Source organism: Cervus canadensis, chromosome 18, assembly GCF_019320065.1.
Source record: "Cervus canadensis isolate Bull #8, Minnesota chromosome 18, ASM1932006v1, whole genome shotgun sequence".
Taxonomy (NCBI): domain Eukaryota; kingdom Metazoa; phylum Chordata; class Mammalia; order Artiodactyla; family Cervidae; genus Cervus; species Cervus canadensis.
Window position 1 is genome coordinate 19,935,275 of NC_057403.1, and position 15,843 is coordinate 19,951,117.

At 46.8% G+C, this 15,843-nt stretch overlaps 1 protein-coding gene and 1 long non-coding RNA gene across 2 annotated transcripts; one reads left to right on the forward strand and one right to left on the reverse strand.

Moving 5' to 3' along the window:
• Nucleotides 1-1,506: 1,506 nt before the first annotated feature.
• ZNF114 (zinc finger protein 114) lies at nt 1,507-15,785 on the forward strand. Its single transcript, XM_043437700.1, has 4 exons — nt 1,507-1,643; nt 1,764-1,865; nt 8,770-8,896; nt 11,065-15,785. Exons 2-4 carry the CDS (start codon nt 1,863-1,865, stop codon nt 12,249-12,251), a joined length of 1,317 nt encoding a protein of 438 aa, XP_043293635.1. The 5' UTR covers nt 1,507-1,643; nt 1,764-1,862; the 3' UTR covers nt 12,252-15,785.
• LOC122421570 lies at nt 2,684-3,258 on the reverse strand. Its single transcript, XR_006263517.1, has 2 exons — nt 3,207-3,258; nt 2,684-2,748 (listed from the first exon to the last, which is right to left on the reverse strand). It is a non-coding gene; the product is annotated as an uncharacterized LOC122421570 (long non-coding RNA).
• Nucleotides 15,786-15,843: the final 58 nt, after the last annotated feature.

A 15,843-nucleotide genomic window follows, 5' to 3' on the forward strand; every position in this document is an offset into this window, starting at 1 on the left:
CCTAGACTCCCCAGAGCCAAAAGGAATGCAATAATCTTCTATGTAATCAATCATTTTCTGTAGTTCTAATAATGCCCATTGATGTGGGCTACACTGCATGATTAGATGACCTTTAGAATATGAATCATGACTGTAACCTGTTTGTCTCTCTTCCTAACATTTTCCAGAGCAGACTCAGGAAATTTGGGGATGTGGGCTTGGGCATGTACACTTCGGGTATAAAAGGTGTCACAAAGATCGGTCGGGGTCCCTGGCTATGGAGGAAACCCTGCCTGGGACTTGCCGGTGTAATAAAGTGCACTCCACTATCCACACTGCCCTTCTGAGTGAGTTTTGCTTCCCAGGGCGCTTGGCTATAACAATACCTCATGATGTCAACATTTCTTCCATCACTTGTAAAGACAACTTCATCTTGGGGTTTCCCTGGTGGTTTAGTAGTTAGGACTTCAAGCTTCCAATGTAGGGGACATGGATTCAGTCCTGGTCAGGGAACTAAGATCCTGCAAGCCTTGAGGTGTGGCCAAAACAAAACAAAACCAAAAAAAAAAAATTCGCCTTTGTCATAAGCAAGTGGATTTCCTGTCATAGATAACCATCAGCCAACAGGGAAGTAGGTCCTAAAAAGATGGAGAGGGGGAGGAAACGGGGCTCAAGAGGGAGACTGAGGGCCCTCCGTTTGGTTTGGCCCTTTTACAGCACAGATTTGTTTGATCCTTTTTAAAATTTGTATTTATTTTGGCCACTTGGTGGTGTGATATCTCATCTCCCCGACCAGGGATCGAACTCGCGATGCCTGCAGCGGAAGCGGGCAGTCTTAGTGTGAGACTGTCAAGACTAGCACCATGACAGGCGCCCTGAACTAAGAGTAGGCCTAAGTTTCAGTTTCTCCCTAGGGTAGGGTAATTATCTGCCCTCAACAGGCCACCAGAGACCAGCTAATCAGTACGCGCCCAGTAAACCTCCGGGAAGGTCCCCTGGAAAGTCCCGCGCGAGCGAAGGTTTGTACCAATAAAATTGCTTTGCAAACATGTAACCAATCCGCTTGCGCCCACTACCCACTGCTTATGGTTGAAATCGAGCACCCTATAAATGTGCGTGGAAACTGGGGCTCCGGGCTCTCTGGCTTTGCACCACTGCGTTGGTTGCAGCAGGGGCCCTGGCTCAAGTCAGCAATAAATTCTCCTTCTGCGAGTTGCATTGTCTCGGAGGTTTTCTATCTGCCGGTTAGGAGATTCGGACATCGGGCATAACATTAGCCACTGGATTGCCAGGGAAGTCCCTCCATCAAGCACAGACTTTAAAACTCTCCCTTTCCTAGGGAAGTGTTTGTCCTCTCCGGAGGGGCACAGAGCGGCGCCGCTGGCTTCCAGGCCCGGGAACTTCCTAGCGGGCCGGGGGACCGGGTAGGTGGGGAGGAGGCGGGGACAGGCAGAGCCAGAGGCTGGGAGACTGGAAGGACCGCAGCCGGTTCGGCTGCCTCCAGGGTCTGGCGGGAAGGTTCGGCCGGAAATGCAAATCTGCTGAGGGTGGGGTCAGTTCCTGGGAGGGAGCAGGCAAGGGTGCAGGTCTGGGGATTCCCTTCCGGCTTGCCCTCCTTCCCCACCCGACACCGTCCACGGTGAGGCGTGCGGATCAGGAAGCAGGTACGAAATGCCCTGGCAGGATAAGAACTTGGTCTTGATCCTTCCTGCGGGGGGAGAGGAGGGGCTCGTTATTTTTATTTATTTATTAATGTCATTATTCTTTTTTTTTTTTTTTTACAGTTCCATTCCTTCCGCCTGCCACCCTGCAAACCTCAGGGACTGGAATGAGCGCTTGCCACCAGCAGTCTAGACCCGTCTAGGAGCCGGTTGTCGGGGGAAATGGTAATTTTCCCGGGTTGGGACAAGGATCCACGCCCAGGGCGGGGCCGGGTCGCCTTCCGAGGAGTTGGGAGCAACTGCCTGCAAAAAGCCGGACTCTTTCCGGCTCGGGAGGAAAGGGGAAGCCACAGGATCCCTAAGTGCGCCCTTCACGTTGCCCCAGAGAGAAGGGGTCTCCCATCCCTGGGCTGCAACCTTGCAGGACGCCTCTGTCGGCCCCGGGGCGCCCACTGCGTTTGCCCGCTCTGTGTTATTTGAATCCACTAATGTGTCGGGGGCGGGGCGGGGGGGGGGGGCGCGGTGTCTGCTGTGCTGAGGGTGAGCCTCAAAATTCTAGGGACAGTCAGACTGAGAAGATGCCCACTGGGTTCAGGGCTTTTGGGTTTGAGCTGGGTCAGATTGGCACATTCTTTTTTGCCTGGGTGCTGTGACCATCTTTCAGTTCAGTTCAGTCCTTCGGTCCTGTCCGACTCTGTGCGACACCATGGGCTGCAGCACACCAGGCCTCCCTGTCCATCACCAACTCCCGCAGTTTACTCAAACTCATGTCCATTGAGTCGGTGATTCCATCCAGCCATCTCATCCTCTGTCTTCCCCTTCTCCTCCTTCCTTCAATCTTTCTCTGCATCAAGGTCTTTTCAGATGAGTCATTTCTTCCCATCAAGTGGCCAAAGTTTTGGAGTTTCAGCTTCAGCATCGGTTCTTCCACTGAATATTCAGGACTGATTTCCTTTAGGATGGACTGGTTGGATCTCCTTGCAGTCCAAGGGACTCTCAAGAGTCTTCTCCAACACCACAGTTCAAAAGCATCAATTCTTCAGTGCTCAGCTTTCTTTATGGTCCAACTCTCACATCCATACATGACTACGTGAAAAACCAGTCTTGACTATGTCACGAGAGTGTATGCTCCTTGGTTCTTTGTCTCGTCACAACAGAAATTTGGAGTGACGGACATTAAAGCCCCCTGGCGGGTCACAGCTCTCGGAGGACAGACCGTGTTATAGCTCTTAAATAAATCAGTGTTACAGCTCTATTTATTTAGATAATTGCAGGAAAATCCATCTTCGAAGTGTGAGGGCACGTCGATCCAAAGACACCAAGAGAAGATCGCCCCCATCGCGCAAAAGGGAGAGAAGAGGGCTTTGGCTCCTCTTTTTATATGTTTCTCTGTCCCTGGGCCTGTCTTATGTAAATTGGGCCAGCCAGGAGTGTTGTTTGTTTTACCTGAGGTTCTCACTCCAGTCCTCGGACCTTCCTTTGTTCTATTTTCGCGGGCTTTCCCTTCCAGGTCTTTTAGCCACCGCCATTTTGGACTCTTTTTCCCCACTCTAACTACCTAACAACTAGACGGACCTTTGTTGGCAAAGTAACGTCTCTGCTTTTTAATATGCTATCTAGGTTGGTCATAACTTTCCTTCCAAGGAGCAAGCGTCTTTTAATTTCATGGCTGCAGTCACCATCTGCAGTGATTCGGGAGCCCAAAAAATAGAAGTCTGTCACTGTTTCCACTGTTTCCCCATCTATTTGCCATGAAGTGATGGGACCAGATGCCATGATCTTAGTTATCTGAATGTTGAACTTTAAGCCAACTTTTTCACTCTCCTCTTTCACTTTCATCAAGCGGCTCTTTAGTTCTTCACGTTCTGCCATAAGTGTGGTGTCATCTGCATATCTAAGGTCCTTGATATTTCTCCCGGCAATCTTGATTCCAGCTTGTGCTTCACCCAACCTGGCATTTCTCATGATGTACTCTGCATATAAGTTAAATAAGCAGGGTGACAATATACAGCCTTGACGTACTCCTTTTCCTATTTGGAATCAGCTATTGTTCCATGTCCAGTTCTAAGTGTTGCTTCTTGCCCTGCATACAGATTTCTCAGGAAGCAGGTCAGGTGGTCTGGTACGCCATCCTAAAGGGTGGTTATAAAAGGCCAGTTGAAGGGAAAGTGACAGGGAGGTGTCAGGATCAAACCCAGGGGTCTGAACAAGTTTACATGTTTGTCATTGATGTTTTCCAGTGTCTTTGGGTTCCCGGAAGCTCCGGACACCGGTAGGGCTGTGTTTCATCTGCCTCTTGTCGATGTTTCTCTTTTTTATGTTTATTGATTTGGCTGTGTCAGGCGTTAGTTGCCACCCCTGGGATCGTTAGTTGCAGCATGTGGGATATAGTTCCCTGACCAGGGATGGAACTCGGGCACCTGCATTGGGAGTCTGGAGTCTTAGCCACTAGACCACCAGGGAAGTCCCATGTGGATGTTCTTCTACCTGTTTACCTGAGTGGACCCAGAATTATGCATTCTTTTTTGTTCCTCCCACACCCACACCCACCCCACCCCCCTGCCATTTTCCCAAACTAACAAGGCTGAGGTCACCAGGGAGAAAGCTAGAGCCGTTTGTATCTGTTTATTTCTGTATCTGTTTAGGAGGGAGATGGAGGAACCTGCCAAGTAAAGGAAGAGAGGTGGTCAGTGATAGGCTTGAGGAAAGAGTGGGGTTCAAGATAATGTAAATGAAGTCCTGCTTAGAAAAGCTCAGGCTGGGAAATGTGCAAAGAGGCTATTATTGTCAGGTTTGACTGTTTCCTTAGAAACAAAAAGGTCAAGATACAGATGTGGAATGTTCTGTCCCAAATCTCTTGAGTTGCAAATTGACCCTGCTTCTATCTCCACGTGACTTAGATTCCCCCAGGCAAGAATGGAAGTTCCTTTCTTATTGATATGATGTCAGATATCAAATTGCAACTGTTTTTTTTTTTTTTAATTTTCTTTTTCCTATTGAGATATAGTTGGTTTACAATGTTAGCTTCTGATGTACAATATGCCTTTTCAAAACTGTATAAATCATACTCCATTTATAGTTATAAAATATTCACAGTGTTCCTTGTGCTATACAATAATATTCTTGCAGCTTCTTTATTTTATGTGTAAGTAAGTAAGTGAAGTCGCTCAGTCGTGTCCGACTCTCTGCAACCCCATGGAGTGTAGCCCACCAGGCTTCTCTGTCCATGGGATTCTCCAGGCAAGAATACTGGAGTGGGTTACCATTTCCTTCTCCAGGGGATCTTCCCAACCCAGGAATCGAACCCTGGTCTCCTGCATTGCAGGCAGACACTTTAACCTCTGAGCCACCAGGGAAGCTCGTTTTATGCATAGTAGCTGGTATCTCTTAATCCTCTACCCTTATCTTGTTCCTCCCCATTCCCTTTCCACAATGGTAACCACTAGCTTGGTCTGTATCTGTGAGTCTGTTTCTTTCTTCTTACATTCATTGGTTTGTTTTATTACTATTATTATTGGTTGTGCTGGATCTTCGTTGCTATGCGGGCTTCTCTCTAGCTGCAGGGAGCAGGCATTGTGATGGCTTCTCCTTGCAGAGCACGGGCTCTAGGGCACACGGGCTTCAGTAGTTGCGCTTTCCTGGCTCTAGAGCACAGGCTTAATAGTTGTTGTGGCTATTGTTCCGTGGGCATGTGGGATCTTCCCATCCCAGAGATTGAACCCGTATCTCCTGCATTGGCAGGCGGATCATTTACTGCCGACCCACCAGTTCAGTTCAGTCGCTCAGTCGTATCCGACTCTTTGCAACCCCGTGGACTGCAGCACACCAGGCCTCCCTGTCCATCACCAACTCCCAGAGTTTACTCAAACTCACGTCCATTGAGTCGGTGGTGCCATCCAACCATCTCATCCTCTGTCATCCCCTTCTCCTGCCTTCAATCTTTCCCAGCATCATGGTCTTTTCCAATGAGTCAGTTCTTCACATCAGGTGGCCAAAGTATTGGAGCTTCAGCTTTAGCATCAGTCCTTCCAATGAATATTCAGGACTGATTTCCTTTAGGATGGACTGGTTGGATCTCCTTGCAGTCCAAGGGACTCTCAAGAGTCTTCTCCAACACCACAGCTCAAAGGTGTCAGTTCTTTGGCATTCAGCTTTCTTTATAGTCCAGCTCTCGCATCCATACACGACTACTGGAAAAACCATAGCTTTGGCTAGATGGACCTTTGTTGGCAAAGTAATGTCTCTGCTTTTCAATGTGCATCTGTCACTGTTTCCATTGTTTCCCCATCTATTCTCCATGAAGTGATGGGACCAGATGCCATGATCTTAGTTTTTGGAATGTTGAGTTTTAAGCCAACTTTTTCACTCTCCTTTTTCACCTTCATCGAGAGGCTCTTTAGTTCCTCTTCGATTTCTGCCATAAGGGTGGTGTCATCTGCATATCTGAGGTTATTGATATTTCACCCAGCAATCTTGATTCCAGCGTGTGCTTCAGTCCAGCCCGGCATTTCTCATGATGTACTCTGCATATAAGTTAAACAAGCAGGGTGACAATATACAGCCATGTCGTACTCCTTTCCTCATTTAGAACCAGTCCCTTGTTCTTGTTCCATGTCCGGTTCTAACTGTTGCTTCCTGACCTGCATACAGATTTCTCAGGAGGCAGGTCAGGTGGTCTGTAGTCCCATCTCTTGAAGAATTTTCCACAATTTGTTGTGATCCACACAGCCAGAGGCTTTGATGTAGTCAATGATTCAGAAGTAGATGTTTTTCTCGAATTCTCTTGCTTTTTGATGATCCAATGGATGTTGGAAATTTCATCTCTGGTATCTCTGCCTTTTCTAAATCCAGCTTGAACATCTGGAAGTTCTCGGTTCACTGTATTGTTGCAGCCTTGCTTGAAGAATTTTGAGCATTACTTTGCTAGCATGTGAGATGAGTACAATGGTGCAGTTGTTTGAACATTCTTTGGCTTTGCCTTTCTTTGGGATTAGAATGAAAACTGACCTTTTCCAGTCATTTGGCCACTGTTGAGTTTTCCAAATTTGCTGACATATTGAGTGCAGCACTTTCACAGTATCATCTTTTAGGATTTGAAATAGCTCAACTGGAATTCCATCACCTCCACTAGCTTTGTTTATAGTGATGCTTCCTAAGGCCCACTTGACTTCACATTCCAGGATGTCTGGCTCTGAGTGATCACACCATTGTGATTATCTGGGTCATTTTTGTATAGTAAGATCCTTCTGTATAGTAAGATCTTTTGTGTGTAAGATCTTTTTTGTATAGTTCTGTGTATTCTTGCCACCTCTTCTTAATATCTTCTGCTTCTGTTAGGTCCGTACCATTGCTGTCCTTTATTGTGCCCATCTTTGCATGAAATGTTCCTTTGTTATCTCTTATTTTCTTGAAGAGATCTCTAGTCTTTCCCATTCTATTGTTTTCCTGTTTCTTTGCATTGATCACTGAGGAAGGCTTTCTTATCTCTCCTTGCTCTTCTCTGGAACTCTGCATTCAGATTGATATATCTTTCCTTTTCTCCTTTGCCTTTTGCTTCTCTTCTTTGCTCAGCTGTTTGTGAGGCCTCCTCAGACAACCATTTTGCCTTTTTGCATTTCTTTTTCTTGGGAATGCTTTTGATCACAGCCTCCTATACAATGTTACAAATCTCCATCCATAGTTCAGCTACCAGGGAAGCCCTGATTTTCTTTTTTTTTTTTGGTTTCACATACAAGTGATAAATGGTATATGTTTTTCTCTGACTGACTAATTTCACTTAGCATAATACCCTCCAAGTCCATCCATGTTGTTGCAAATGGCAACTTTTCTTTCTTTTTATGGCTACGTAATAGTCTATTCTTTTGCTGTTATAAATAACCTTCCATTTAAATAATTATGTGCATATGTCATTTGGGGTTTTGGCCAGGGTATTTTTGGAGTATAATCTCATGAATGCAAATGCCAGATCACGGGATGTCTGCATATAAAATTTTGGTAAATTGGGCCTAATGTGCCTTCATATTAGAGGGGGGCAAATTTATAGATGGGCTTCCCAGGTGGCTCAGTGGTAAAGAACCCACCTGACAATCCAAGAGACATGGGTTCGATCCCTGTGTCAAGAAGATCCCCTGGAGGAGGAAATGGCAACCCACTCCAGTATTCTTGCCTGGGAAATCCCATGGACAGAGGAGCCTGGTGGGCTACAGTCCATGGGGTCACAAAAGAGTCAGACACAACTGAGCGACTAAACCATCTCCACCACCCAAATCTAGAGACAGCTTGCGATGGCCTCTCCTTGGCCTGTAGACACATCACTCCACTCCCGTGGCCGGATGACATGTGTCTTCCCTTTGTGCATCTGTGTTCAGATTTCGCCTTCTTGTGAAGACAACCAGTCAGTGGATTAGCACACACCCTACTCTTGTGTGACCTCACCTTAACTCATTTCCATCTTCAAAGGCCCTCTTTCTAAATCTGGTCAGTTTCACAAGTCTGGGGGTGGGGTGGGAGGGGGTTGGATTTTAATATACCTTAGGGCAGGGATTGATGCTGAAGCTGAAACTCCAATACTTTGGCCACCTGATGTGAAGAACTGACTCATTTGAAAAGACCCTGATTCTGGGAAAGATTGAAGCAGGAGGAGAAGGGGATGACAGAGGATGAGATGGTTGGATTGCATCACCCACTCAATGGACATGAGTTTGAGTAAACTCTGGGAGTTGGTGATGGACAAGGAGGCCTGGCGTGCTGTGGTTCATGGGGTCACAAAGAGTCAGACACTACTGAGCAACTGAACTGAACTGAACTGAAGGTGGGTACTCCCTAAGGAGTCCTGATGTAAATAACCGACTCATTGGAAAAGTCCCTGATGCTGGGAAAGATTGAGGGCAGGAGGAGAAGGGGGCAGTCAAAGGATGAGATGGCCGGATGGCATCACCAGTGCAATGGACATGGACCTGGGCAAACTCCAGGAGATGGTGAAGGACAGGAGACCCTGGCATGCTGCAGTCCATGGGGTAGCTAAGGGTCAGACTCGCCTGGGTGGCTGAATAACAACATCGGGGAGGGGACAGGATTCAACTCGATGACAGTCCATACCCCACTGAGCCAAAATGGGTGTGCTCTTCAGGACTCGATGACCTTCGAAGATGTGGCTGTGAACTTCACCCGGGAGGAGTGGGCCCTGCTGGACGCCGCACAGAGGCAGCTCTACAGAGATGTGATCCTGGAGACCTGTGGTCACCTGGCCTGTGTGGGTAAGGAGGCCCCTTCTTCCTGCGCTTGGTGATGGATAGGGCCCACATGCGTCAGGCCCCTCCTGTGTTCCAGAGACAACCACTGCCCCCAGGCGGCAGATATAGTTTCCCCCGTGACATTGGAAGTCTATCCTTTGCTTTCCTTTTTTTAAAAAAAATATTTATTTATTTGGCTGTGAGAGGTCTTAGTTGCGGCATGCAAGAACTTCATTGCATCATGCCAGATCTTTCGTTCTTTGGTTGCAGAGCACAGACTCTCTATTTGTCACTTGGGCTTCGGTAGTTGTGGCGCCTGGCCTTCGTTGCTCCCCAGCATGTAGGATCTTAGTTCCCCAACCAGGGATCGAACCTGTGTCTCCTGCATTGCAAGGCCGATTCTTAACCACTGGACCACCAAGGCAGTCCCAGATGGTTTCTTCATAAGTGTGAGGTTTCCCTGGGCAGGGGCTGGGCAGAGGGAATGTCCTGAAACTAGATGGAGGTGATGGTTGTAAATATGGTACTAAATGCCAGAGCTGTACACTTTGGTTAATTTTATGCTGTGTAAATTTCATCTCCGTTTTTTGTTGTCGTTGTTTTTAATTCATTTCATCTAAGAGGAAAGCTGAGGCTCATGAATGTATGAGCTGCTTTGGGCATATAGAGTGTGTCGTGGGTTTCACCCATCTTCTAAGATGTTCCTTTCTATCCCCCTAGAGGAAGACCTGTCCCCTCTGCCTTAGTCCAGGCTGATATGCTGAAATACCATACACCGGGTAGCCTAGACAACAGCTGTTTATTTCTCAAATTCTGGAGGCTGAGAAGTCCAAGATCAAGATGCCGGCAGAGTCAGTTCCTGGGAGGGCCCTCTTCCTGGCTTGCCGACGGCCGCCTTCTCACATGGCAAAGAGGGAGAGAACCCTGGTATCTCCTCCTCTTCTTTTGAGAACAGTAACCCCATCTTTGGGTCCCATCCCACCCTCATGAACTCATCTGAACCTAATTACCTCATGAGGTTCCCACCTGCAAATAGCATCCTATTGTGGGGTTGGGGTTTCAACATGGATTTGTGGTGGTTATTGTTTAGTCCCTAAGTCGTGTCCAAGTTTTTACCACCCCGTGGACGGTAGCCTGCCAGACTTCTCTGTCCATGGGATTTCCCTGGCAAGAGTATGGGAGTGGGTTGCCATGCAACCCAGGGATGGAACCCTCGTCTCTTAAGTCTCCCAAATTGGCAAAGGGGTTCTTTACCACTAGCGCCACCATTGCAGCAGGGGGCATCACAAATTCAACCTGTAACAGATTCTTTGCCTAGTTTGTCCTGACAATTGGAGCTCGGATTGGAAAAGAATTTCCAGACACGGAGTATTTCAGAAAGGAGTGAGTTTATAAGAACAGAGATAATGAGGGCGCTGCGAGCACAACCGGTGACCTCCTGGCAGACCAGAGAGTGTTGATGCTTTTCGTGAGTTAGTAGCCAATTTTTATAGCCTCGAGACAAAGAAAATTCCTGCTGGAAGGGTGGCATTAGGTGACTGGTTAGGGTACTATAGAGTGAGTACCCGGGTAGGCATTTTTACCTAATATGGGGTCAGGGAGCTTGCCAGTGAGGATGGGAGTGGGGCTTATGACAACGGTTGCTATGGGGCTCAGTCAGTTCCGGAGGTGACCTTGGTGCTGGGCTCCGCATCTGTGGCCTTGGTACAGAGCCTTATACCTGTGATCTTGGTATAGGTTTGCACAATTCTCTCACACTTGGCATTCACGATTGTACCTTCAGTCTCACAGGATCATATTTACATATCTGGCTGCACCGGGTCTTAGTTGCAGCAGGCAAGATCTTTAGCTGCGGCACGTGGGATCTAGTTCCCTCACCAGGGATCGAATCCGGGCCCCCTGCACTGGGAGCGCTGAGTCTTGGCCACTGGACCACCAGGGAAGTTCCCAGAACCATTTCTTAGCATCTTGCTGTGTGTATTGAACCTCTGATCTTAACCATAGTCAAACTCCTCATAGATCCCAAATTCCAATATTTTCTCTCTGCCTCTCTGCCTGCCTCCTCTTGCTCTCTCCCTTCTCCCATTTTCCTTACAGAGGGAACATTTGAAAAGAGATCCACGGGCATTTGCCTGCTTTCTCCTCCACTTTTCCTTTCCACAAAGACCTGATTTTGCACTGCTTCATTTCAGATTGGGCGACTCGACATCAAACCAAAGACTCAACCCCTCAGCAGAACAACCTTGCTAAAAGGACGTTTCAGGAAGTGAACAGAGCACATCTGGCGAGCAGCAGTTCCCGACTCTCCGATCTCAGAGAAGACTGGATGGCCCATAGAATAGAGGTGCCGGGCAAGCAGAGAGGGCGAACATTGAAACAAGTTGCAGCTGCCCACGAGAAAGATGCCTCTCCCATTGGATTCTGGGAATATCCCAAAATGAGGGGCATCTCTAACCCTGGCCAGAAGATTGTGCCATCACAGGGAGATTCCACAAGAAAACATAACCCAAGACGTAACTCAGACATCTTGAAACAAATTCTCCTCTTACACAGTAATCAAAAAATCTTTACAAACAATGAAGATGACCAAGTCAAGTGGCAGGAAATGCCATGTATTCCACATGCAAGAACTCAAACAGAGCTGAAATCAAAGGCGTGGATGGATCATCAGAATGACCTGCTTCATTTGCAGGCTGAAATGTACATGGGCGTGAGCATCCACAAATACTGTCCACGTGGGAAAGCCTTAGGGGGAGACATCTCCCTTAGGACACGAGGGATGCCCCTGAAAGAGAAACCTCGCCATTCTCATCAGTGTGAAAACACCTTCCTAAAGAACTCTCTCCCTGCCGGGCAGACGCAACCTTATGAGGCAGAGACAAATAATGAGAATAATCAAAGTGGGAAGACATTTGTCCCTGTTCAGAGTTCCGATTCACACAGGAGAACGTCGATGGGAGTGAAAAGCTATAAGTGCGGGGACTGTAGGAAGGCCTTCGTGTATCAGTCGTTCCTTATGAAACACATGGAAATTCACACGGGAGAGAAGCCCTACGCATGTGAGAATTGTGGGAAAACCTTCAGATATATCTTACACCTTAATAAACATATGAGAAATCACAACCTGAAGACCTTTGAATGTCCGGAATGTGGGAAAAGCTTCAACAAGTCCTCAAGGCTTAAGGCACATGTTAGGATTCACACTGGAGAGAAACCCTATAAGTGTCAGGAATGTGGGAAAACCTTCGATAAGTCCACAAAGCTTCAGAAACATACTAGGATTCACACTGGAGAGAAACCCTATAAATGTAAGGAATGTGGGAAAAGCTACACTTATTCTTCAAGTCTTAAAACCCACCTGAAGAGGGTCTGCAGATGAAAGGAATGGGGAGAAGCCTTCATTCATTTTCTCAAAGTACTGAGTGCAGAAGGAGGACGTTGATGGAAGGGAGCTCAGTGAATGAACAAAGATGGAAACGTCTTCTCTGAACTCTCAGATCTTACAGAGATGTAAGATTTCACACTTTTATTTTTTTAAGGGGAATATGGGGAAGCCCTCAGTGTCTCAAATGTACAGTTCCTGTAAAGACACACTGCAGGACTTCCCTGGCAGTCCAGTGGGTAAGACACCACCCTCCCACTGCCGAGGTTTGATCCCTGGTGGGGCAACTAAGATCCCACATGCCATGTAGCAGGGCCAAAAAAGTAAAAAAACTCACACTGCCGAGGCATCATATGGGATTAAGGAATGTGGGCACACCTTACATATTCATCCCTCACTTTACACATGAGACCAAACCCTGGAGAGAGACCTCTTATCAGTAATAGATTTGAGAAAGCCTTTATTTCCCTCTCTTCACATGCAGGGCACAAATGAGTCTTAAGCTCAGTCGTGTCTGACTCTGCGACCCCCATGGACTGTAGCCCTCCAGGCTCCTCTGTCCATGGAATCATCCAGGCAAGAGTACTGGAATAGGTTGTCATTTCCTTCTCAAGGGGATCTTCCCAACCCAGGGATCAAACCTGCGTCTCCTGCGTTGCAGGCAGATTCTTTACCAGTGAGCCACCGGGGAAGCCCCTAATAGTAGGAGAGAAACAGGGTAGATGTTCTGATCACTAGCATTATCCATGTCTCTTCCTTCCATTGGAACCAAAATTCTGTATTTGCCACCGTTTCTGATAAAACCCCACAAGAATGCTGATTACCCCACTGCGGATCCTTTCAGCTCTGCCACGTGAGTTTTGAGCTGTAGGAGCTTCATAACATTTCACTGATGCGTCACTGCACCCGTGTGAATCACGGTTTGAGCTACGTTTAATTTAGACTCAGGTTTGCTGTGCTCCGTGATGCCATTTCTGTCCATTGATTTGACTGCATTATGGTCAGAGTATGTGATCTTTGTGGTACTGATAGGAGATACTTGTCTTGACTTGCATTTTGGTCTCGTGATGGGACCAGTTCTGTCATTGCCTGACCACATTCTTCTCGTCTTCTTTACTGAAGGGACATAGATTTGTTTTTCCAGAGTTAGCACAGTTGGATTTTTTTTGGTGAGGGGAGCAGGGGAGCGCCACATAGCATGTTAGGTTTTAGTTCCCTGACCAGGAGTCGAACCCACGCCCCCTTCAGTGGAAGCATGAGTCTTAACCGTGGGACCACCAGGGAAGTCCCTGTGGAATGTTTTTAAATGCATTTCTCAGGACTTTCCTGGTGGTCCCGTGGTTAAGACCACGCTTCCGCTGCAAGGCTCCTAGTCAGGGAACTAAGATTGCACATGCCATGCAGCAAAAAAAAAAAAGAAATGCCTTTCTCAGATTTTCTCATATCTGATGGTGAATGGAGCTTATTGCCAGTAAGGAGGGAGGTGGTTTGGATTCCTGGAGGGCTGTTGGAAAGGAGAGAATGTTCTTTACTCTCTCTTAACCAAGTCCCCTATTCTTTCCTTTGTTTCGCTCTGGAAATGGGATGATATTCCCTGAGTTAGCTCATGCAACTTGAGGATCATTGAAATGAAGGTCATGGTCCCAGTAACACGACCCTCAAATATAAATACACAATTTCTCACTCTTGTATTTGAATGGCATATTTGGGGATTTTCATGGCTGCAGTAGATTGCATGTCTAAATTTATTCCATACAGCAAAGCCTTAATTTGGTTAAGAAGCATTTCAGGGGAGTTTCGTTGTTTGTTTGTTTTTTTTAAGTAGAAGCTATTATTTATTTTTATTTTGTTTTTGGCCTTGCCACACCTGTTGCAGGATCTTAGTTCCCCAATCAGGGATTGAACTCCTGGCCCGGAACATCCCCGGCGATTTAGCTGGAAGACTCTGCACTTCCAATTCAGGGGGCATGGGTTCCATCCTGGCCTGGCTGGAGAGCTCAGATCCCACATGCTGTAGCCAAAAAACCCTCCAGGCCCCCTGCAGTGGAAGCACAGAATCTTAACCACTGGACTGCTGGGCAATTCTGGGGGAGGTTTTATAACTCAAGAGTTAGAATGATAAAGTTAGTATGTGGCCAATTTTTTGTAATTCCTCATGTGATTCAAGATGCTGTACATTTCTTCGGTATTGAGTGGGCTCGTCAGTATTTGAATGGTCAAGCTTTTTAAGAGTGTTTTAGACTGTCTTACTAATGACATTTTTACTCACTGAGCAAGTTCATAATAAAATATCTGGGGCTTCCCTGGTGGATCGGTGGTTAAGATTTGGCCTGCAAATGCAGGAGATGTAGGTTCGATCCCTGATCCTGGAGGATCCCACATGCCATGGAACGACTGAGCCCGTGCACCCCAACTACTGAGCCTGTGCTCTAGAGCCCAGGAGCTGCAACTCCGGAAGCCCCAGCGCCCTGGGGCCCACGCTGCACAACAGGAGAAGCCACTTCAGTGAGAAGCCCGTGTCCGCAAGTAGGGAAAAGCCCTCACAGCAACAAAGACCCAGCACAGCCAAAAATTTTAAAAATTATTTTCAAAAATTAAAATAATGCTACTCTAAACATAGATTCTCAAAGTCTTGCAGTTTTGTCCATTCTTGTTTTAATGTATTTGGAAACGTGTTATTAGATGCATAAGAAATTGGGCATTTTCTTTATTAAAGGTGAGTTTTCTTTCTAGTCTATGTTTAACCATCTTCTGCAACAGTGATTTTGTTGTTTCTTCATACAGTAAGGGTGAAAGTTTATGTGCTTCTTACCATGAACTAGTACTTGCATATAGTTAGGTTCAGTTCAGTTGCTCAGTCGTGTCCGACTCTTTGTGACCCCATGAACTGCAGCATGCCAGGCCTCCCTGTCCATCACCAACTCCCAGAGTTTACTCAAACTCCTGTCCATAGAGTCGGTGATGCCATCTAACCATCTCATCCTGTGTCATCCTGTTCTTCTCCTGCCTTCAATCTTTCCCAACATCAGGGTCTCATCCTATTTATTACGTACCACCACGCCTCTCATAAACGCTGTAACTTTTTTTATGAATGAGAAAACTAAAGCACTGAAGTTAAAATGGTTAATGTTAAGCGATGTCTTTTGAGTTTCAAAGCTACCAATGTTTTCATCGTCAAGTTCAGGATTCAGGACGTGTTAGTTTTCTGTTACTCCTATTGCTATGCATTTATGTAACTTTATTTTTTGACTGCACTGTGCAGCATTGGGGATCTTAGTTCCCTGATTGGGTATCAAACCTGTGCCCCCTCCAATAGAAGCACAGATTCTTAACCAATGGACCACCAGGGAAGTCCCCAAATTAGAATTCTTAACACTGAGTTTAAGGAACACATCATGGCCCTTCTATGTACTTTACAAACATTAACTCGTTTAATGCTCACCGACAACCCTATGAAGTGGGTGCTGTTAGTCCCATTTTTAGAGCAGAGGAAACACACAAAGAGGCCAGGCAAGCTGCCCAAGGTCACACAGCCCCGCTGGGAGCGGGCGAAATTCAAACTCTGGTTCCTGCGCTAGATTAGACGGGG

Coding starts and splice junctions, on each gene's coding strand:
- ZNF114 (XM_043437700.1), top strand. Junction 8,897..11,064: donor TGGTCACCTGGCCTGTGTGG/GTAAGGAGGCCC, acceptor GCTTCATTTCAG/ATTGGGCGACTCGACATCAA.